The following is a 22,520-nucleotide window of genomic DNA, read 5'->3' as shown; positions in this document are numbered from 1 at the left end:
TTGCCTAGCATGGGGCTCCAAGGAATCAGTGTCCTGCCTCTACCTTCACCCCATATCTTATGGTCACTATGGCCTTAGCTTTGCTTTTTAGGGACCTTTCTCCTAGAGGCTGTCCCCTTTCTCCCGTGCCTCTGGAGATGTGCTTCTCATCAGCAGGCCTAGCATCCTCCAGGCTCTCCAGGTTTATGTGCTGGGGCTCCTGGTGAGGACCACACTGCACTCGAAGAGGTAGAGAGACAAGTTTATTAAGGGGCTTGTGCCCTCTCTCCTGCTGTGGATGTTTTATTCTCCAGGTGATTATATTTGGGGCTGGCAGGCCAGGTCCCAGGTTTGCCCTGTATCCTCAGTCTTCAGTGACAGACTGAGAATCAGGTGTAGGGGAACTGTTCAGTTGTAGCCAGTTGCCTTGGGCCTGGGAGAAGGGTTGTGGGGGTCCTGGCTGGACTCAGCTCCTCACTCCCACGGCCCAGATGCTCTCAGCTGTGAAGCCAGGCTATTACCCGACACCGCAGAATGCCCAGGACTCCCTGGAACCAGGAGCAGAAGGGTGCAGTCCTTTCCCCATCAGAGCCGCCTACCAGCTTCCAAGCTTCCTGCATCTTCCAGGGATCCAACCTGTGGGATGTCAGCAGGAACTTCCCATAGCAGCACCGGTCCAGGGGGTAGTGGGTGGCACCAGCCAGCCTGACACAGTGGGTTGGGGTGAGGCCTCCTCGTCGAGCACTTATCCCTACAAAGACATCCTCCAGTGGCAGAGGAGGTGACCGACTGGCCACTTTGAGGATGAGCTGCACAGCGGAAACTGACAGCACATATCCTGTGCCCGAGGCATAGGGTGGAAAGGGACCCCAGGTGGGAGGCCACTGCTCCTCTGATAGTTGGTGTTTGCCCCCTGGTCTCCGAGAGGGATGCACCCGCCAGTGCACACGGCCCAGGTACAAAAGAGGCACGGGCTGGCTCTCCAATGTGGGGCTGTCTCCTTCCCATTCTTCATCTCCAGCCTCAGCCTCTCTGCCCCTCTCCCATTGCTCCCAGCGGCCCCCTCGCCGGACCAGCTCCGATACCAGTTCCGGGACGTTGACAAACACATCATCATCGGTCTTGAGGATGTAGCGAGCCATGGGGCAGTGTTTGTAGGCCCAGTTCAGCCCGCTGAGGGTCTTGAGGGTAAGGTTGCGGTAGGAGTCCTGGAAGGCCGCCTGTAAGATGTCTCCCTGGGCTGCAGACTCCCGTGCCAGGTCATTCTCATGGGAGCCCCAGGTGGGACGTGGCTCTCCCAGAAGAAAGAGAGTCTGCACCCTGAGCCCTCGGGCCTCGCGCTGCCCACCCCACGAGGCCCGAATGGCGTTTCTTTGGTTCAGATTCTCCGGGGCCGTACACACCAGGATGAGCAGGAAGGGAGGGGAGCCAGGGCCGTGACAGGCGTCCTTGTTGGGGATCAAGAGGCGAGGCAAAGCTAGGGGTGGCCCCGGCGACGCAGGTGCTGGGAGCAGGGAAGCTAGCGAGAGGCTCAGCAGCTCCTCCCCGAGGCCTGAAGGACCGAAGAGGGTCCAGACAATCACAAGCAGCAGCGCGGCAAGAAGAAGGCGCCGGAAGAGACTGAGGCGCATGGTGTGGCGCAATCAGAGGGAACCTGGGAGAAAAGATGGAGGGCAGCTGGAGGGCGCAGAGCGCAGCTCTCAACAGCCTGAGTTCCTAACCGGCCACGCCTAGGATGGGGCCAGCAGAGCGTGCGGGGAGTACTAGTGCCGGAAGGTGCCGAGAGGCAGACACAGGAGACGGCGTGGGAGCATACAGCAGCAGTAGGGAAGTTACCTTGTCGCAGCCCCGCCAAGCTGAAGCTCGACTCCATGGTGGGTAGCATCAGTATCTTCCCCCGCCCAACCCTGGCAGCCCCGCCCCTTCCCGGGGAAGGGTGTGGCACTGCGCATTCCCAGAGTCCCACCCGGAAGCATTGGCAGAACACTGACTGCCAGGGTAGGAATGTAATTGGATCTTTGTGCCTCGCTGCAGAGGCCTTCCTCCCCAACTGCTATGTGCATCTCTGAGTGTGGAGTCCATCGATTCTACGTCCAAGAAATCTGCACCCCACCCCCAATTTGCCGACATCAATCTTACACCCTTTTGAAACCTAGGGTGGCAGAGACCTGCACTCGCCAGACTAAGCTAAACTACCTACACGTACCACTCCACACCCAAGCCCCAGCAAGAACTGGTTGGGCTCCTCCTTAAGGCTGAGTGTTAACTGCTCCACCTTCCTCATACCTTAGGGGTGGAGGGAAGGGAATGAGACCATTGCTTTAACCAAAGCAAAGTACATTGTTTGGGCAGCTGGGTGGGAACATCAGCCAAGAGACTTGGGAAAGCAACCAACAGGGTCCTTCAGGAGAGCTGGCATACCCTACCAGTGTCCCCAGAAGGAAGAAAAATCACAAAGTAAGCCATAGGTGCATAAACTATTTATTAACAGACAAGGCCTAGAGATTTATTTCTTCTTGGACACACCCACAGTGCGACCCCGGCGGCCTGTGGTCTTGGTGTGCTGGCCTCGAACACGAAGACTGCAGGTGAGAAAAAAGAAGGGTCACAGGTCATACACATTACACAGAAAAGATATGGGATGAGAAGACAACATGAGAAATCTCTGGGAGCCTAGGGGCAGGAAGGGAAAGGAGACCCTCCCCCACCCCACTGACTCACCCCCAAAAGTGGCGCAGCCCTCTGTGGGCCCGAATTTTCTTCAGCCGCTCCAGGTCTTCACGAAGCTTGTTGTCCAGACCATTGGCCAGGACCTGGATTTAGAATAGAGACAGGGATATCTGTTTTGCCACCCAGCCCCTATGACCAATTCTATTCTAACTGGATGCCCTGCCTTTTTTTTTTTAAGGTCTCATCTCAATACACACCTGGCTGTATTTTCCATCCTTCACATCCTTCTGTCTGTTCAAGAACCAGTCTGGAATCTTGTACTGGCGAGGGTTCTGCATAATGGTAATCACCCGCTCCACCTGGCAGGCAGGACAAGGGTCATCCTGACGGTACCCTTCCAAGGTAGGCCCAACCCACAACCCCCTTCCTTGTCCTCACCTCATCCTCTGTGAGCTCTCCTGCCCTTTTGGTGAGGTCGATGTCTGCTTTCCTCAACACCACATGAGCGTATCTTCGCCCCACACCCTGAGGAGGTTTTGGAATTAGGTTTGAGGGTTTTTTTTCCCCTTTATAGCTCCATTATTCAAAAGCACAAAAGTAGGGCCTGCAATAAACTAGTGCTTTAAACTTTCCCAGGTGATCCATACCTCACCCACTTTTCCAGATAAGAGATCTAAGCATTAAGTAGAAAGGATAAAAATAATTTTATTCAAAGAGCTGGGCTGGACCAAGAACAGAAAACTTAGGGTAGATAACCCCTTGAAAGCAGGAACTTTTCATTCAGCATATCCACTTTGTTGATAAAGACTGCAGCAGCACTCAGGAGCAGAATCTTCTGATTTCCGCATCATGGAGGACAAAGGACCTGGCTGTCAAAGCAGATATAGCTTCAAAGCTGCAAAACCGGGGTCTTTTGGTCAACAGGTGATCAAGTGGTAGGATTGTCAGTTGCTTGGAACCTCTTAAAGATCATAATTCTTTGGACAAACTACTGCAGCCCCATGATCAAACTTCAAATAAATTTTTTTAAGTTATTGATTTTAGAGACAGGGAGTGAGGAAGGGAGAGAGACAGCAATTTGTTGTTCTACTTATTTATGCATTCACTGGTTCTTATATGTGCCTTGACTAAGATAGAACTCACAATCATGGCTTAGCAGGATGATGCTCTAACCAACTAATCTGGCCCAGGCCCTCATAATCAGTTTTTGAAGACCACTAACTAAATTTTGTCAGTGCCCAGAGATGACCAGGCCCCAGGGAACTTATTGCCCACATCAAACTTAAAAAAATAAACACCCCCCCCCCCAAAAAAAACCCTCTAACACCTATTTCTTACACTGGTGGCATCATATAAACACCAACACTGGTACTCATTGCCACCAGAGAAGTTAACCAAACATTTGGATAATAAAGGGTGGGTTGGGTTAAATCACCCCCACTCCCCTGCCATGTATTTCCATCCAGAGTCTCAGAATATGACTTTATTCAGAATTAACCTTTCAAATATGGTTAGAATGAGGTCATATTGGATTAGGGACAACCTTAAATCTAATGATGGTCTCCTTACAAAAGGAGGACCCTAAGGCACAAAGGGGAGACCACATGACACCACAACAAAGCCAAGAGGTTGGACTGATGCAGCTACAAGACAGAGAATATTAAGAATTGCCAGTGACCACCAGAGGATAGATAGGAAGAGGCAGGATAGGATTCCTAGGGCCCTTAGAGGGAGCACTGCCCCGCTGACACCTTAATTTTGGATGTCTGGCCTCCAGAACTGATAGCTGTTTTAGGTCAACAAGTCTGTGGCAACTTGTTACAACAGCCCAAGGAAATGAAGATATGGTATTTCCTCTCTGGAAGAAAGTGACCCAAGAAATCAAATGACCAGGATGATTCAAAAGAGATTAGGGTCTAAGTTTCTCAAATTTAAATGCAGATGAAATAGTATTTTTGAGCTTTACTTTAAAAATGTGTGGATAGGAAAGGGCATGCATGAAACAAGAGTTCTAGTTTTAGCTAGATGATACATCCACAGGGGTTATAATTTTCTTCCCTTTACTTTTTAAAAGATATTTTTATTTATTTTTAAAGAGAAAGAGATGGAGAAAGAGAATCATCAACTGGTTGCCTTCAGTACACACCCTGACTGTGGACTGAACCCACAAACCAGACATGTACCTTAACCAGGAATCAAATCAGCAACCTCCTTTGTGGGAGCTGATCAGCCAATTGAGCTACATGGGCTAGGGCCCCTTTATTTTTATTTTCTTAAACTTTACATTGATGTGACAGAGAAACACCTATTGGTTGCCTTCCACACACATCTTGACCAGGGACAGAACCCACACAACCCATGAATGTGGTGACCAGGAATCAAACCAGCAACCTTTCAGTTTGTGGGACGACGCCCAACCAGCAGAGCCACTAGGGTCAGGGAATCTTCCCTTTACTTTTAAATGTTTAAAACCTTCCATAATCAAGTTTTTAAAAGTTGCCATCAAGCTAAGATTTTTGAAAGCTGCTGAGTTTATTTAACGGCTTGCCAATTTCCTAAGATCCACAGATGCCCCCATTTCTGCCCCAGGATAGCCCCTGCTTTCTCCATCCAAAAGACTACACGACAGGGGACTGACACTTATCTTTGTAGTCCAAGGGCCTGTACCACATAACAGAAACACTGATACCAACCTAATATTACTCTCTGAAAGTATTTATGTAAATATTACTCACAGGGACACTGGCATTGTGGCAGGAGAGAAGAGTTCCTTATAGACTAGGCCAGTGGGTACTTCCCAGTTATTGTAACCAAACCCAGTCTCCCCCTCCTTCTGTGTTTCCAAATAATCCAGATAGCAGTTATCCCTGATTTAGAGGAAGAACAGAAGACCAGCCAGCTTTCAAGAATATCCCTATCAAAGGCGTACAAGTGGAAATACAACAATCAGGAAGGGATCAGGGCATAGAATAATCTTGCAGGATCTTTGTTACTTCTCAATACTCTCTTCTGCTTGTGTCGACTTCCATCCCATGTTCTACCCCTTCCCTGGCCAACTAACCTTGCTCACCACTTTCCCCCCAAAGATTTTATTTATTTTTAGAAAGGGAAGGGAGGGAGAAAAACATCAACGTGTGGTCGGTCACCTCTCATGTGGCCCCCACTAGGGACCTGGCCTGCAACCCTGACTGGGAATCCAACTAGCTAGCAACCCTTTGGTTCACAGCCCACGTTCAATCCACTGAGCTACACCAGCCAGGGCCTTACCACTTCTTTAACCACATCTTTTAAGGTACTCCTTCCCACACTCAGCCTGCCTTTCCCCCATTTTGGATCCTTAATAAAAGACTACCCTCAAGCTTTCGTTCTCTTACCAGAGGAAGAGCTGGCTGCATTTACTTGCTCTTCACAAAATTAGCAAAAACCTCATACTTATCTATAGGAATAACCTTTCCCAATGATAAGCAGGGCATCAGGATCCCTAAAGACTTGTCAAAATGTTCATTCAGTACCTGAAAATACTTTGGTTAAGTGGTTTTTAAGTTGACTACAAAGTTATGACACAGATTTAACTAATATAAATAAAACCACCTAATTTAGAACAAGCAGTTTAACAGAAGCACCCCATTAATCACCGTCACCTTTTACTCTTACCATCTCACTTAAGTCTTGTAACAACTCTTGAAAAATGTACTACTGTATTTTACACCACCTTACTGATTTCCCAGAAGGAAGCAACCTTCTTACATACAAATTAATAATAAATACAAGTTGTGCTCCTTGCAGTGCAGAATTAAAAACCAAGGGAATTTGATGAAGCTTGGATTTAGTTTTGAATGAACAACTCTATACCTGATAACTTGCATTTCCTAACACTGCCTGAGCACCTATCATACACCAGAAGCTGGGGACTGTGAGCAAGACACAACTATTCCTGACATGAGAGGGTGTACATACAACAAAAAAGCTAGTCATTTAGCCATTGCCACAACTAACTACACATACTTAAAAAAAAAAAAAAGCCCCCCCCCCCCCAAGGCCACGAGTTCATTAGGTTGGTGAAGGGAGATACCCAAGCGTGCACTCACCAACTTACTTCATGCAATAAGCCAAGTACTGGTACCTGCTTCAACTGGAAAGGGACAATGACTTTCACCTCTGGCATCTGAGCAAATGTTCTGCTCATGATGTAGTGACACCCCTCCCAACTACACCTGTCTTCACACTTGGAATCTGTTGGCATTTCTACCCCTCCCCCCAGAAGATGCACAATTATCCAATTTAGGGTATATAAATATCACAGGAAGGGTTGCTGTTAATGATGCACAGAAGGAAGGGGCAGAAAGCAGACACAGAATCATCTCATGATGGCTGGTGGTCCAGGAAAACTCGAGCAAATTCAGGTATTCAGCCAAACCTACTCCCCATCCCCTGCGTGAAATATTTTGGCTTGACCTGAGGCTGTTCTCTAGGTTTCCTCACTTACTTTTCAGGGTAACTGTGGTAGGCGGTTAAGGGGATTACCCAGCAGCTGAGGTGATCTGGTTGGGGGTTGTTTCCTTAACCTTGCCTCAGGTCGTTCCCTTAGGTTGTCTTTACAACCTAAGTTTCACTTACATTCTCCACACCTTACCCTACTTTACCTTAATTGCAGTGATGGCAAAGGCTATTTTTCGTCGCCCATCGATATTGGTGTTGAGTACTCGCAAAATATGCTGGAACTTCTCAGGAATCACTAGAGACTGACAAAGATTGGGGGAGAAAGCAGATACTGTGAACTATCATCATAACCTCAAACAGGAACGTTAAATTGAATCACACAGGGAGATGATTCCCCTTCAGGTTTTCACAATACAGCAAATTCATTAATTCTGCAGACAGCAGGCACATTTACTGCTCGGGCTTGGGGAAAATGCAGCCTCTGGCAGAGAACAAATCTCCTGCCTGTTTCCAAGAGTACACTGAGTGGCGGAGGCCGGACGTCCCCATGCACGCCCAAGGCTTTCGCCGCTCTCGAGCGCTCAGGGAATGTTTCTTCCTTTGGCCCCATTCCCCAGAAACGGATGTCTTTAGTCGTTCCTTCCCAGGAGCACGATCCAAGGTTCCACACAGAAAGCTGCAGGCCCTAAACAGGGTGTTTTCGACTCCCTGATAGCAGACTTTCCCTGCCCCGGTTCCGATGTCGTCGGATCCCCGAACAGACTCAAATCTTACCATGGCTGCGGCGGCGTGTAGGCCTCCTGTGGAAGAGAGAGCGGAAGTTACGAAATAGTCTTATATACTTAGCAGGCGGAAGAGGCGGGGCGATCTCGGTGGAGAGTTTCCAGAAATGGAGGAGTCCACTGGACTATTGAGAATCTGAATTATTCTGTCATAATTTCCGGCGCAGTTCTTTACTGTTCATCAAGTTTTGGGATATAAGAGCAGCGAAGGTTCCGGGTGAGGTTGTGCTTAAGACTTCCACTTCTCATTGTACTTGGGTGAAGTGGTTAGAGCTCAAAGGGAAGGCTGGAGTCAATTTAACGCAAGTATCTGGGAACGATTTCGCGCTGTGCAAACCACTCGACTTGTAGTTCCTTTCGTGAGAACGGACTCGCCGTGACTGACAGCTGCCGGAAGTGAGGCTGCGTGGAATGACGGCTGCTGCCACAATGGCGGTAGCTGCGGCGGAGCTGGTGTTGCGGACCGGAGCCTCAGATATGGAGGAAGAGGAGGGCCCGCTGGTGAGAACGCAGGGCTTTTTCTTCTCCAGAATCTCCTTCGGTCGTCTTCGCGTCAGAAAAATCTGGGCTGGGTTTAGCTATAAGGGTGGGAGCCCGGCTGCTACCAGAGATACTCTTCATAGCCCCCGCCCCGGGATAGAACCTGAGCCTGAGCAGGGACCGGAATGGTCGATTTAGGTTCCCGGGGCACAATTTCAATTAATCCCCAGATTTTGAGGCAGAATAGAGAAGCAGTGCCCTGTAAAGGTTAAGAACATGGCCTCTGGAGCCAGGTTGCCTGTGTTTTAATTCAGTTCTGCTACTTACACGCTGCGTGTCCTTAGGCTAGGTCTCTGTATCATCACTTACGTGTAAGGTGAAGAAAATAAGACCTATCATATAGGTTGTTGGGTAGATGAATGAGTATATTTAAGATGGCACCTGCATATAAGTAAACACTTGTGTGTAAACTGGTGTTTCCAGAAAAACTGGAGCTTTCCAGAGGGATTGCGATAGAACACCTAAGTTAGCAGGAGTCTGGGGGCTCCTAAATTCAACTGCATATTCTGCTCTGTCTTCTGCAACTCGTAATTTTTCTTCTTCAGACACCTCCATTCTCTGTAGGTTGCCTGGCTCCTTGTCCATTAGCCCTAAATTGTAGGTTGGGTACAATGTGAGACTAGGGATTTTTACTCAGTACCTATAGCTCTCCAGTAAATGTTCCTCCCTCCCTCTTGAAGGATTAGGGATTATCCCATTATTGTTTGTTCTTCCCCTCTTTCCAAGTATCTTTCCTTGTTATCTTATCCCTCCCAGGGGGATGGTCCTCGTCTTCAGGAGCCATTGCAACTTGGAGAGTTGGACATCACCTCTGATGAATTTATCATGGATGAAGTGGATGGTAAGTGATGCCATGGGGTGGGTGCAGAGTGCCTATAATCTTGAGAGGCATGGAGCCTGGAAGTAAAAGGGTTTGGTGTGCAGATGTTCAGTGTGGGGAGAGGGAGCTATGGAACTTAACCCTTATAATAAACTTCTATTTCCAGTTCACATTCAGGCAAATCTGGAGGATGATTTAGTAAAGGAAGCTCTTAAAACGGTGAGGCTTTCCACTATACTAACCAGCTCCCCCTCTCCAAAACACATACCCTCCCCATAAAGAAAAAAAAAAAGGAAACAGTCTCATGCACTTATTATGTCATCCTAGTGTCTTATCCTCTAGTCCTTCACTGATTCTGTTCCAGTGTTCCCTTACTGTGACTTTCTCCTGACCTGTCATGTTTATGTTCTCCCAGGGTGTGGATCTCCGTCACTATTCAAAGCAGGTAGAGCTGGAACTACAGCAGATTGAGCAGAAATCCATTCGGGATTGTATCCTCCAGCAGAGGAGAAGGGTGGTGGTATTATGATTGGGGATTTTGTGGAACGTGGTGCAGACAGCCTAGCTGGGGATGGCACCTTTTCTCTGAGGTTTCTGTCACCTCGGGGAGAAATAAGAGAGGTCCTGCAGGTCTGAGGATCTCCATCTTTACAGTGAGGTCCCTTGACTTTCTGTGGGTCAGATATCCAAGAGAGTGAGAACATAGCTTCTCTGCACAACCAGATCACAGCCTGTGATGCTGTCCTTGAGGTTAGTAACCATGACAATATAACCCCTAAAATAACTTTGAACCAGTCCTGGCTGGATGGCTCAGTTGGTTAGAATGTAGTTCTGATACACCAAGGTTGTGGGTTCAATTCCAGGACACATACGAGAGCCAGCCAATGAATGCATAAATAAGTGGAACAACAAATCGACTTTTATACCCCCACTCCCCCTCTCTAAAATCAACCAATTTAAAAAAGCCTTGGCTGGTGTGGCTCAGTGGATTGAGTGCCAGCCTGTGAACCAAAGGGTCACTGGTTCCATTCCCAGCCAGGGCACGTGCCTGGGTTGCAGGCCGGGTCCCAAGTAGGAGGCGTGCAAGAGGCAACCACATGTTGATGTTTCTTCCCCTCTCTCTAAAAATAAATAAAATCTTTAAAAACAAAAAACAACCTTGAACCAGATCACGGTCTCTGGTATCATTCTTTAGGTCATCAGTCTCAGGTGGGGACAGTTAGAGTCACTTGCACTATGACCTCAGCAGCCTTTTTTGTTACTGCCATAACTAATGTTACTTGCCAGTGACCTTTGGGGTACCGCTTTCCTTATCATCTGCTATCCTCATGGACTAATAGATAGTGGAGACTTCACCAATGCACTTAGGTGGGCCACTTGTCCTATGGCGCTCCAACAACATCTGCCTTTTCCCCAGCGCATGGAGCAGATGTTGGGAGCTTTTCAGAGTGACCTCAGCTCCATCAGCTCTGAGATCCGGACGCTGCAGGAACAGTCAGGAGCCATGAACATTCGGCTACGAAACCGCCAGGCAGTTCGGGGGAAACTTGGGGAGCTTGTTGATGGTCTGGTAGTGCCCTCTGCTCTGGTCACGTGAGTTACTAGTTTGAGGGATTACAATGTCTATAGCAGGTAGATCAGCTGGGCTGACCAAACCTGCTTAACCACATGGGTTTCCTGGCTCCAGGTTATCAAGTGCCTTCTAGAAACTGATGGTTGGGTTGCTAACTCTTTCTAACCTTATGGCATGTGTTAGGCATCAAAGATTAGGAATCATGCAGGGTCAGGTATGTAGTGAGGAGGTCCAGGAACAGAAAATTGTATATAAATCCTCACTATGATATGGCATAGGAAGGGAAGGGAGACAGAAGCTGGATATAAGGGAGATGATTTGGAGTCTAGGGATGTCTGGGTCTCCCTCCTACCTGATCCCACCCCTCCCTGCTACCCAGGGCAATTCTGGAGGCACCAGTGACAGAGCCCAGATTCCTGGAACAGCTGCAGGAACTGGATGCCAAAGCAGCTGCAGTCCGAGAGCAGGAAGCTAGAGGTACAGCGGCCTGTGCAGATGTCAGAGGTGTGCTCGACCGACTCCGGGTCAAGGTGAGGGGTGGGGTGAAACCCTAGAGACTTAGAACCACCCTCCTCAACACCTTCACCCTTGATCTTCCTGGCAGAGTTCATTGTAGCCTGTCTCCAAGAACTTTACCCCACCTTACCCTGGCAAACTCATGTTCACATCTCTAGTTTCCCCTGAGAATCTTAAAAGACACTGAAGAGGTATTCTCCACATTTCCTCCTCCATTTAACATGGTCACTTCCCCCAGTGCTCCTAAACAATAAGCAGGTGGCAGCTTCATGCCCTGTTTTTGGTCCTCCATGTCTAGGCAGTGACGAAGATCCGAGAGTTCATCCTTCAGAAGATATATTCCTTCAGGAAACCAATGACCAACTATCAGATCCCCCAGACGGCCCTGCTGAAGTACAGGTCACCGTGGGAAGGATGGCCTCTGAGCTTTGTGCAGCCAAGTGTGGCGTCTGGTTTCTTGGGCAAGCAGGGAGACTGACTGGTCTCTGGCCCCTCCAGGTTCTTCTATCAGTTCCTGCTGGGCAATGAAAGAGCAACAGCAAAGGAGATCCGGGATGAATATGTGGAGACACTGAGCAAGATCTACCTCTCTTATTACCGCTCCTACCTGGGGCGGCTAATGAAGGTGCAGGTGAGGTCAAGGAGGGAGAGGCGTTCCTGGGCACCTGGGCTGGGAGGAAAGACTACCACTGGGCCAAGGGGACAAGGTTAGAAAAAATTGTTTTTGGTGCTGTGGGAAGAGATATTTACCTCTTTTTTTTTTCTCTAGTATGAGGAAGTTGCTGAGAAGGATGATCTAATGGGAGTGGAAGATACAGCAAAGAAAGATATCCTACAGCTGAGGAACCCTCATGCTAGGCCTGGAGAGCAAGGGAGTGTCTGGCTCCAGCTTCCAAGGCACTGCTTCTTACCTTTTTCTCTGGGACCAAAACCTTTAAGAATGTGATAAAGGCTACGGTCGTCCTTTTCAGGAAAAAAAAAAAAGCATTTTGGTACTTAGTTTTGCATATGATGTTGGGGTGTAGAGGTTTCCTGAAGCCCATTCACAGATGTCAGGTGAAGTGGGGCCCCAGTTCTGGGAAGGAGAGTCATCTAGGCTGTGTCTAGCTGCTGGAGACCCTGGAGGTACTGAGTTTGATCTATCACAGCTGTGATCTTACTGTTTTCCCTGACTCTGACCCTTCACGATTCTTTTCGAAGCCGTCACTGCGAAGCAGAAATACCATCTTCACCCTGGGGACCCGTGGCTCTGTCATCTCCCCCACTGAGCTGGAGGCCCCCATCCTGGTACCCCACACTGCCCAGCGGGGAGAACAGAGGGTAAGAGGAAAAACAAGCTTCAATCATGAGCTGGATGCCGAGATGAGTGGGCCAGGGGTTTGTGGGGAGGTCAGAGTTTCCCTCAGGACTTGAGGGCATATGGGGGGAGAGATTCACTGAGGGGAGTGACGTGTCCTGAGGCAGGTGTGCAGGTAATTGCAAGGGCAGCCACAGCAGGTGGGGGTAGGCTGTTCTCTTGTACTCCTTTTCCTCCTTCAGGACCCACCCATTCTGGATGCTCTTTCTTTCTCTCTTTGTTTCTCCTGCCTCCCTCCCTCCTTCTCTCCCTATGTTCCTTCTTTTCTTTCTTTCAAGATTTTATTTTTAAAAAATCCTCTTCTAAGGACATGTTTAGAGAGAGAAAGAGAAACATTTATATGAGAGAGAAACATCAATCAGTTGCCTCCTCTACATGCCCCAACCGGGGATCGAACCAGCAACTTAAGTATATGCCCTCACTGGGACTTGAATCCTCAACCTTTTGGTGTAGGGTATGGTGCTCCAACCAACTGAGCTACCTAGCTAGGGCGAGGATGGTGTTTCAAAATAACCTAAACTTGGGTTAGATGGGAAGGGTCTCCTGAACTCTGTATACGCTGGTTTGTTGATTTCCCAGCCAAATCTATGGGGAATCAGTATTGAGATTCATTCTTCTGTCTTTCTTTTTTCTCTCCTATCCTAGTATCCGTTTGAGGCCCTCTTTCGCAGCCAGCACTATGCCCTCCTAGACAATTCCTGCCGGGAATATCTTTTCATCTGTGAATTCTTTGTTGTGTCTGGCCCGGCTGCGCATGACCTCTTTCATGCTGTCATGGGCCGTACGCTCAGCATGACCCTGGTAAGATCCCTAGCTCTTGTGCTCTTCAGTCCTCTAGCACCCTAGTCCCTTTGTCCTCAGTCCTTACTGACACCATAGGAGCATCATAGTTCTGGTGGTATTGAAACCAGGACCCTTTGTTCTAAAATGTCTAAGCCCTGTATTTATGGTGTGACTCCCTACTAAACCCTCAAAGCTTGGGGTCCCCCAAACTCCCCCTTACTGCTGATCCACATCCAGGCAATAGCACCTGCAAACTGAGGGGCCCTAAACCTTGGTGCTCAGCCCTGAATTCCGTACTGGGCTTGTGATCATAGAGGCTGGTGAGCAAGGCAGCAGGACCACCCGAGTTGTTAGTCGTCAGAGAAGGAGGTGGCATCTCCCTTTTAAATATCTCTCCCCTCCCTCCCACCCTTCCTCCCAGTGCTATATTCCCCAAAGGAGCGAATGCATTTGTCTTTATCCACTAGAAAGGACAAAATAACATTCTCTTTCAATCCTCTACCTATCCCTAAATTGCAGAAGCACCTGGAGTCCTATCTCGCTGACTGCTATGATGCCATTGCTGTTTTTCTCTGTATCCACATTGTCCTCCGGTTTCGCAACATTGCAGCAAAGAGGGATGTTCCTGCCCTGGACAGGTCACTGAGTTTTGGTCCTTGAAACCCTGCTGGCCTTAAATTCTTGGTCTTCCATGACCCTGCCCTGACCCTTAGGCTCCTACTGATTTGATACCATTGACACTATTCCCACTCACCTGCCAGGAGGCAGCATGCCTGATCTGACTCACCTTTCACACCCAGTTCTACCAGCACCAGCCACCAACTGTTAACTGGAAGGATGTCCCAGAATTAGATGGGTTTCCCACACATACCCTCTAACATAAACACCACTCCTCCCCCACCATCCACCCCACTGCCATCCTTGACTTGATATTCCTGGCCAGCTGATTATTGATTCTAATTAAGCCCACAGGTACTGGGAACAGGTGCTTGCCTTGCTGTGGCCACGGTTTGAGCTGATACTGGAGATGAATGTCCAGAGTGTCCGAAGCACTGACCCTCAGCGCCTTGGGGGCCTGGATACTCGGCCCCACTATGTGAGGGAGGGCAAGGGTAACGAGGGTTCCTGAAGGGTAGGGCTCTGAGCTTCAGGTGGGGTGGGGCTTCAGTGTCTACATGGTTATGTTGGGTCCAGCAGGGTGTTGAGCTACATGGTGTGAGGGGCAGTCCAAGCATGAGGGTCCACTCAGCGTGGTTGGGCGTCCTTTGTAGGACTGGAGACAGGAGTCACACAGGTTCGTTGGCCAGCTCCAGGAACTGGGAGGTTGTGTTGGCTGAGTCAAAGGCTTGATAAGATTTTTCTTCCCACCTTCTTTCTCCCAGATTACGCGCCGATACGCAGAATTTTCCTCTGCTCTCGTCAGCATCAATCAGACAATTCCCAACGAGCGGACCATGCAGCTGCTTGGGCAGCTCCAGGTGAGGGGCAGCTCCAGCTGCAGCTGCAGCCACTGGGGTGTAACATGTATTTCCACCTTCTCCTGTCACTGCCTTTGGCTTTTCCAGGTGGAAGTGGAGAATTTTGTCCTCCGAGTGGCAGCTGAGTTCTCCTCAAGGAAGGAGCAGCTTGTGTTTCTGATCAACAACTATGACATGATGTTGGGTGTGCTGATGGTAACAGATACCCCTTCTTTCCTTTTTCAGTACCCAGGGAATTTGGGTTCCCCCACTGTTCTGCTAGCTCTGAGGACAGGTGTGTTGGTCTTGTTCAGTCGTGTATTCTGGTGTCTGGTACATTGTGTGACGGTAACTGTGGAAGGAAGGAGATATCCTGCAGTGAGGGCTGCTTCTCCCTAAACGTGAGATTTCCCTTTGTCTTCCCTTAGGAGCGTGCTGCGGATGACAGCAAAGAGGTTGAGAGTTTCCAGCAGCTGCTCAATGCTCGGACACAGGTAGGGTGTGGGGAGAAGGAAAGGGAAAGTCCTGTGTACTGTTTCCTCTGTGTGTGTGTGTGTGTGTGTGTGTGTGTAGGGAGTGGCAGTTAATGGACACCCTCTACACAGAATTGGAATTATAACTCTTGGTTCACAATATGCTCTCATTATTGGTCTATTTTATTTTCTTTTGTATTTTTTATCTTTTATATTTATTTATTTTTAATTAGTGGAAAGGTTTTTTTATATTTCATTGATTGTAATATTATACTTGTCCCAATACTTCCTTCTTTGCCCCCCTTCCACCTGGTGCCCCACATTCCCTCCAGTAGTGCCCCTCCTTAGTTCATGTCCATGGGTCATACAGGTAAGTTCTTTGGCTTTTCCATACTATTCTTAACCTCCCCCTGTCTATTCTATACCTACCCAGTTTACTTCTTAATTCCTGCACCTTTCCCCCCATTTGCCCCCCTCCTGCTCCCAGCTGATAACCCTCCAAATGATCTTCACATCTATGAGTATGTTTCTGTTCTACTTGTTTAGTTAGTTCTTTTTTTTAGATTCAGTTGTTGGTAGTTGTGACTTTATTGCCATTTTAATGTTCATAGTTTTGATCTTCTTCTTTTTCTTAGATAATAAGTTTCTTTTAATATTACATGTAATAATGACTTGGTGATGATGAACTCCTTTGGTTTTACCTTGTCTAGGAAGCACTTTATCTGCCCTTCCATTCTAAATGATAGCTTCGCTGGGTAGAATAATCTACCCAGGTTGAGTAGATTATTCTACTAGGTTGTAGGTCCTTCCTTTTTATCACTCAGAATACTTCTTGCCAATCTCTCCTAGCCTGCAAAGTTTCTTCTGAGAAATCAGCTAATAGTCTTATGGGAACTAGTTTGTAGGTAACTTAACTTGGTTTTCTCTTGCTGCTTTTAAGATTCTCTCTTTATCTTTAACATTTGGCATTTTAATTATGACGTGTCTTAGTGTGTCCCTCTTTGGGTCTGACATGTTTGGGACTCTGTGCTTCCTAGACTTATATGTATATTTCCTTCAACAAATTAGGGAAGTTTTCTTTCTTTTTTTTTCAAATAAGTTTTCAGTTTCTTGCTGTTTCTCTTCTCCTTCTGGCACTCCTATGATTCGAATGTTGGTACATTTGAAGTTGTCCTGAAGGCTCCTTAGCCTATCCCCATTTTTTAAAATTCTTTTTTCTTCTTGCTGTTCTGACTGAACGTTTTTGTTTTCCTTATGTTCCAAATCATTGATTTGATTCTCGGCTTCCTTCACTGTTGATTCCCTATAAACTTTTCTGTGTTTCACTTAGTGCACCTTCATTTCTGCCTGGGTCTTTTTTTATGTTGTTGAAGTACCCAGTGAGTCCTTGAGCATCTTAATAACCAGTATTTTGAACTCTGCATCTGATAGATTGTTTATCTCCATTTCATTTGGTTCTTTTTCTAGAGTGTTGTTTTCTCTGTTCATTTGGGTCATATTTCTTCGTCTCCTCAATTCAGAAGCCTCCCTGTGTTTGTTTCTGTGTATTAAGTAGAGCTGCTTTGACTCCTTGTGAAAGGCATCTGCAAATTGTGTGGGGCAGACAGAGCCTTCAGTAATTGCTGGGGTGGAGGCAACCTGCTTTACTGACCACTTTATGGCTCTGTGTGGGAGGGGGTCTCAGAGAGGGGACAGTGCTGCTGCCTGGCTTCTGGAGCTTTGCCCAGCACTCGCCCTATTTCCATTTACTTCACCTACTTCCCATATGCAAGTGGCACCCTTCCAGCTGTTGCCCAGGTAGTGAATCCAAGAGTGGGTAGGTTTGCATGGGTTCTAAGTCTGTGTAGGCCCTTCAAACAAACTCTTCTGAAAATCTGGAAGTTTCTTCCCCACCCCAATCCCCACTCTTTTTTTTTTTTTTTTAAGATTTTATCTATTTCTGTCTAGGGGGCGGGAATGGTAGGAGAAAGAGAGGGAGAGAAACATGAATGTGTGGTTGTCTCCCATGTGCCCCCCACTGGGAACCTGGCCTGCAACACAGTCATGTGCCCTGATGGGAATCAAACCTGTGACCCTTTGTTTCGCAGGCCAGCACTCAATCCACTGAGCCATACCAGCCAGGACCCCAACTGGTTTTTATAGCCAGAAGTTATAGGGATTTATCTTCCTGGTGCTGGAACCATGGGCTGTGCAGTCTGACCTGAGGCTGGGGTTGCTTGTTCCTAAGGTAGCCCTCCCCATTTTCACCTACCACACATGAATGTGGACCACCCATTCAGCCACCGCTGCCTCTGGGCACCACACCATGTCTCTGCACCTCTTCTTGTCTTTGCAACTCTGCCCCTCCTACTCATGGATGAATGTGACTTCTTTAAATCCTTGGTTGGTGGACTTCCACACAGCTTGATTTTCTGATGATTCTGGTGGTTATATGTTTTGAGAACTAGTTGTAATTCTCTGTGGTTGCACAAGGAGGTGAAGCCTGTCTTCCTATGTCTCCATCTTGACTGGTAATCCTCATGCTCTTGCTTTTAAAAATATAGCTATAGTTAAGCCCTGCCCAAGTATCTCAGCTGATTAAAGCATTGTCCCGATATGCCAAGGTTGCAGGTTCAATCCGTGGTTGGGGGACACAAAAAACTTAACTAAGGAATTCATAAATAAGTGGAACAACAAATAGATGCTTTTCTTTCTCTCTCTCTCCCCCCTCCCTAAGATTAATCTAAAAAAAGAAACCCTTTTTTAATTCCAAGGTCAGAAAAATACTATACTAAATTTTCTTCTTTATATTATAGAATTTGCTTTTCCTTTTAACTCCTAAATTTACCTAGAATTGATTTTTATGTGTGTTATGAGGTGGGAATCTAATTTTTTCTATATATATAATAATTAGATTGAAACCATTTATGGAAAACTTTCCCTACTTGATCTGCAGTGCTCTGTTTGTCACACAGCAAAATTCCACAAAGATGTGTATCTTGCCTTTATTTTATTCCATTGATCAACTTGTCTACCCTGCAATATAGTTTTAATTATACTTTATAGGTATAAAGTATAATGATTCTTCTACTTTTTCATCAGTATCTTATCATTGGCATTTAAAATTATTTTTATTTTTTAAAGATTTTATTTTTTTATTTTTAGACAGAAGGGAAGAGAGGGAGAGAAACATCAACGTGTGCTTGCCTCTTGCACGCCCCTTACTGGGAACCTGGCCTGCAACTCAGGCATGTGTCCTGACTGGGAATCAAACTGGCAACCCTTTGGTTCTCAGGCCAGCGCTCAGTCAATTGAGCCACACCAGCCAGGCCTAGCTGTTTTTTTAAACCCTCACTTGAAGATATGTTTATTGATTTTAGAGAGAGAGGAGGAGAGAGAGAAAGATGGAGAGAGGAACAACTATGTGGGAGAGAAACATTGATTGGTTGCCTCCTTTACACAGACTAGGGATTAAACCCACAACCTAGATATGTGTCCTGACCAGGAATTGAACCTGCTACCTTTTGGTGTATGGGACAAAGCTCCAACCGAGTCACCTGACCAGGGCTAAATGTGGTTTTTTTGGCTGGATAATCATAGTAGTTAAATACTTGCCTAAGGCTGTAAGAAGTCAAATAAGTACACCCGAAGAAAGGTAAGAAAGAAATTATACTCATTACTAAATTCAGAAAACAATGTGGGGACACACTGGGTGAAAGTGGTGGGAAGAGGGCTCATTGCATGTCCTCAGACACCCAAGATGATGAGACTTGGGCCTTGCTTTCACTGTACGTGGAGTCGTTCCCCCAGAAAATATTCCAAGTTGTGTGTGTGTTTTCTCTGGCTGGGTCTAAAAGGCACAGCTGGCCCAGGATCTCTAGGCATAGTTTGAAAGAGAAACAGTTCATTCTCTGATGTGGTTCATTTTCTAGAGTGCTATATATGCCTGGGGTACCCTTGGCCAGGGCAGTGCTGTGCGATGGTTTGACTTGGCTGAAGGCCAAGGTGGGTGGGTTGACCTGGGGATGACCCTGCTTGGTAAGTGGTGGGCTCCAGTGGTCAAGGTTGGGCTACTCTGTCCTCATCTCTGGAGACAGACTAAGTGGTGGTGAGAGCCTTACTAAGTTCCTCACTCCTCTTGTGGTCAGTGTCTTCCATTTTCCATAGTTTCAGGGAGGTTTCAGCAAGGATGATTCCTCCGTACTGCCTGCCCTGTCCTTGGGCTCCAAAAATTCCTCAGTCAGGAATTTTTGCCTCTCCTGGATTTCCTTCACCAGTTCAGAGCTCAGGAGCTGGGTTCTCCTGTTGCACAGGAGGGGCTTTCTTTTCTGTTCCTGTTTGTCCTTCCCTGTGGCAAACACATTTTATTTTAGAGTCTTCACTTCTCCTCCTCTAGATCTCTGAGGAGCTGTTGGGTGTAAGTGGTTTGCTTGGGGCAGTGCGAGAATAGCATTTCTTCAGTCACTGTCTCCACCCTCACCTGGGAAGCTGTGGGATGGTCACGAATGTAGACCTTGCTTTAGTTTATCTAAATTCTTAAAAGATTAGAATCATTAGCTATTACAGGTGACTTGAAGTGTTTGTCAGTATATAAGGACCCACCTTAGCCCTAATAATTTTGTCTTAAAGCCTATTATGTCTGATGTTAACATAGCTCTGCCAGCTTTATTTTGGTTAATATTTGCCTGTTAATTTATTTACATTTTTTTTACTAGAAGCTTTTTAAAAAAAATACATTTATTGACTATGCTATTACAGTTGTTCCATTTTTTTCCTCCCCTTTATTCCCCTTTGCCCTGTACCACCCCTCCCACCAGCATCCCCCTCCCTTAGTCATGTCCATGGGTCGCACATATAAGTTCTTTGGTTTCTCCATTTCCTGTGCTGTTCTTAACCTCCCCCTGTCTATTTTGTGCCTACCAGTTATGCTTCTTATTCCCTGTACCTTTTCCCCATTTTACCCCTCCCTCTCCCCTCTGATAACCCTCCATGTGATCTCCATTTCTGTGATTCTGTTCCTGTTCTGCTTGCTTAATTTTTTTTTAGATTCAGTTGTTGATAGTTGTGAGTTTATTGTCATTTTGCTGTTCATACGTATTTTTAAAGATTTTATTTATTCATGTCTAGAGAGAGGGGAAGGGAGGGAGAAAGAGAGGGAAAGAAACATCAGTGTGTGGTTGTGTCTAGCATGCTCCCCACCGAGGACCCAGCCTTTAGACCAGGAATCAAACTGGTGACCTTTTGATTTGAAGGCTGACACTCAACCACTGACCCACAGCAGCCAGGACTACTGTTCATATTTTTGATCATTTTCTTTTTCTTAGATAAGTCCCTTTAACATTTCATATATAAGGGCTTGGTGATGATGAACTCCTTTAACTTGACCTTATCTGAGAAGCACTTTATCTGCCCTTCCATTCTAAATGATAGCTTTGCTGGATAGAGTAATCTTGGATGTAGATCCTTGTTTTTCGTGACTTGGAATACTTCATTCCAGCCCCTTCTTGCCTTCAAGGTTTCTTTTGAGAAATGAGATGACAGTCTTATGGGAACTCCTTTGTAGGTAACTGTCTCCTTTTCTCTTGTTGCTTTTAAGATTCTCTCCTTATCGTTAATCTTGGGTAATGTAATTATGATGTGCCTTGGTGTGTGCTTCCTTGGGTCCAACTTCTTTGGGATTCTCTGAGCTTCCTGGACTTCCTGGAAGTCTACTTCCTTTGCCAGATTGGGGAAGTTCATTATTTTTTCAAATAAGTTTTCCATTTGTTGCTCTTCCTATTCTCCTTCTGGCACCTCTGTGATTTGGATGTTGGAATGTTTAAAGTGATCCTGGAGGTTCCTAAGCTTCTCCTCATTTTTTTGAATTCTTGTTTCTTCATTCTGTTCTGGTTGAATGTTTTTCTTCCTTCTGCTCCAAACCATTGATTTGAGTCCCAGTTTCCTTCCATTCACTGTTGGTTCCCTGTACATTTGCCTTTATTTCACTTTGCATGGCACTATTTACTTCTTCCTCTATTTTGTGACCATACACAACCATTTTTGTGAGCACCCTGATCATCAGTGTTTTGAATTCTCTATCTGATAGGTTGGCTATCTCTTCATGCCTTAGTTCTGTTTTTGGAGCTTTGGTCTGTTTTTCCATCTCAGCCATATTTTTTTTTTGTCTTGGCCCACCTGTTTACGTCGAAAGGGTCAGAGCCTTAGGTATTCTCCAGGGCAGGGCAAGACAACCCAGGTCATTGCGTTGTGGTATTGTATGTGGAAGAGGGGTCTGAGAGGGAACAGTGCTGCTTGCTCAGCTCTCAGCCGGCTTTCAGTCCCTTCCCTTGCTACCCACAAGCAAATTGGGCCCTTCTGGTTCTGATTCTTAGGTGGGTGGGCTTGTGTACATTTTAGGACCCTGTGGGTTTCTCCAACGAACTCTCCTGTGAGGCTGGGAGTTTCTCCCACTGCCGCCTCAAACCTCACAGGTGTTTTCAGTTGGTGGTTTGAGGCTTATTTCCCCGCACTGGAGCCCTGGGTTGCGTGGTCTGTCTTGCTCCTCAATTGTTCCCCCCTGTTTATCTACACTCAAATGTGGGACTGCCTGGTCCTCCAGCCACCACCTTGCTGCTTGTCCTGTCTGCCCTGGCTGCCCATCTCTGCCCCTCCTACCAGTCTGAATGAATGTTTCTGCTTTATCTCCTTGGTTGTCAGACTTCCATACAGTTTGATTTTCTGGAAGTTCTGGTTCTTTTTCTTTCTCCCTCTCCCTCTCCCTCTCCCTCTCTCATCCTTGGTTTGGTTGTTCAAGGAGGCAAACTGTATCTACATATGCCTCTATCTTGGCCAGAAGTCCTACTTTCAGCCTTTTAAAAAGACATTTTTATTGGCCCTATCCAATGTAGCTTAGTTGGTTGGAGTGCCATCTTGTAACCTAAAGGTTGTGGGTTCGATTTCCACACAGGGCACATACCTAAGTTGTGGGTTTGATCCCTGGTCAGATTGCATATGATTTGCAGTTAGGCATGTACGGTAGTTAACCAGTTGATGCTTCTCTCTTGCATCAATGTTTCTCCCTTTCCCTTCCTTTCTCACTAAAACCAATGAAAAAATGTCCTTGAGCCTTGGCTGGTACAGTTTAGTGGATTGAAAAAATGTTCTTGGGTGAG

General features: G+C 46.8%; 3 protein-coding genes across 7 annotated transcripts in view; 1 reads left to right on the top strand and 2 right to left on the bottom strand.

Annotated features, from left to right (window-relative positions):
- Positions 1-227: 227 nt before the first annotated feature.
- On the bottom strand, positions 228-2,019 carry B3GALT4 (beta-1,3-galactosyltransferase 4). Its single transcript, XM_036023932.1, has 2 exons — positions 1,816-2,019; positions 228-1,633 (listed from the first exon to the last, which is right to left on the bottom strand). The coding sequence occupies exon 2, from the start codon at positions 1,608-1,610 to the stop codon at positions 477-479; it is 1,134 nt and encodes a 377-aa protein (XP_035879825.1). The 5' UTR covers positions 1,611-1,633; positions 1,816-2,019; the 3' UTR covers positions 228-476.
- A 423-nt stretch (positions 2,020-2,442) lies between these two features.
- RPS18 (ribosomal protein S18) lies at positions 2,443-7,951 on the bottom strand. Its single transcript, XM_028510278.1, has 6 exons — positions 7,864-7,951; positions 7,293-7,391; positions 3,088-3,174; positions 2,907-3,008; positions 2,701-2,792; positions 2,443-2,561 (listed from the first exon to the last, which is right to left on the bottom strand). The coding sequence occupies exons 1-6, from the start codon at positions 7,864-7,866 to the stop codon at positions 2,486-2,488; spliced, it is 459 nt and encodes a 152-aa protein (XP_028366079.1). The 5' UTR covers positions 7,867-7,951; the 3' UTR covers positions 2,443-2,485.
- VPS52 (VPS52 subunit of GARP complex) overlaps positions 7,869-22,520 on the top strand; it is a 27,758-nt gene continuing 13,106 nt past the window's right edge. Inside the window, exons 1-17 of one of the 5 annotated variants that reach the window (XM_028510274.2) lie at positions 7,869-8,372; positions 9,168-9,252; positions 9,398-9,450; positions 9,647-9,722; positions 9,914-9,981; positions 10,649-10,824; positions 11,184-11,334; positions 11,619-11,719; positions 11,819-11,951; positions 12,090-12,147; positions 12,507-12,640; positions 13,323-13,478; positions 13,980-14,098; positions 14,433-14,556; positions 14,843-14,938; positions 15,026-15,133; positions 15,346-15,411. In XM_028510274.2, coding sequence (XP_028366075.1) covers positions 8,283-8,372; positions 9,168-9,252; positions 9,398-9,450; positions 9,647-9,722; positions 9,914-9,981; positions 10,649-10,824; positions 11,184-11,334; positions 11,619-11,719; positions 11,819-11,951; positions 12,090-12,147; positions 12,507-12,640; positions 13,323-13,478; positions 13,980-14,098; positions 14,433-14,556; positions 14,843-14,938; positions 15,026-15,133; positions 15,346-15,411 — 1,794 coding nt within the window. In that variant the 5' untranslated portion in view covers positions 7,869-8,282. Of the gene's footprint in view, positions 8,385-9,167; positions 9,253-9,397; positions 9,451-9,646; positions 9,723-9,908; positions 9,982-10,648; positions 10,825-11,183; positions 11,335-11,618; positions 11,720-11,818; positions 11,952-12,089; positions 12,148-12,506; positions 12,641-13,322; positions 13,479-13,979; positions 14,099-14,432; positions 14,557-14,842; positions 14,939-15,025; positions 15,134-15,345; positions 15,412-22,520 lie in introns of those variants that run through there. The other 4 variants (XM_036023927.1, XM_036023928.1, XM_036023929.1 and 1 more) reach the window with 4 other exon arrangements.

Source organism: Phyllostomus discolor, chromosome 4, assembly GCF_004126475.2.
Source record: "Phyllostomus discolor isolate MPI-MPIP mPhyDis1 chromosome 4, mPhyDis1.pri.v3, whole genome shotgun sequence".
In the NCBI taxonomy this organism is placed as follows: Eukaryota; Metazoa; Chordata; class Mammalia; order Chiroptera; family Phyllostomidae; genus Phyllostomus; species Phyllostomus discolor.
This window is presented reverse-complemented; position numbering and strand designations above follow the sequence as displayed.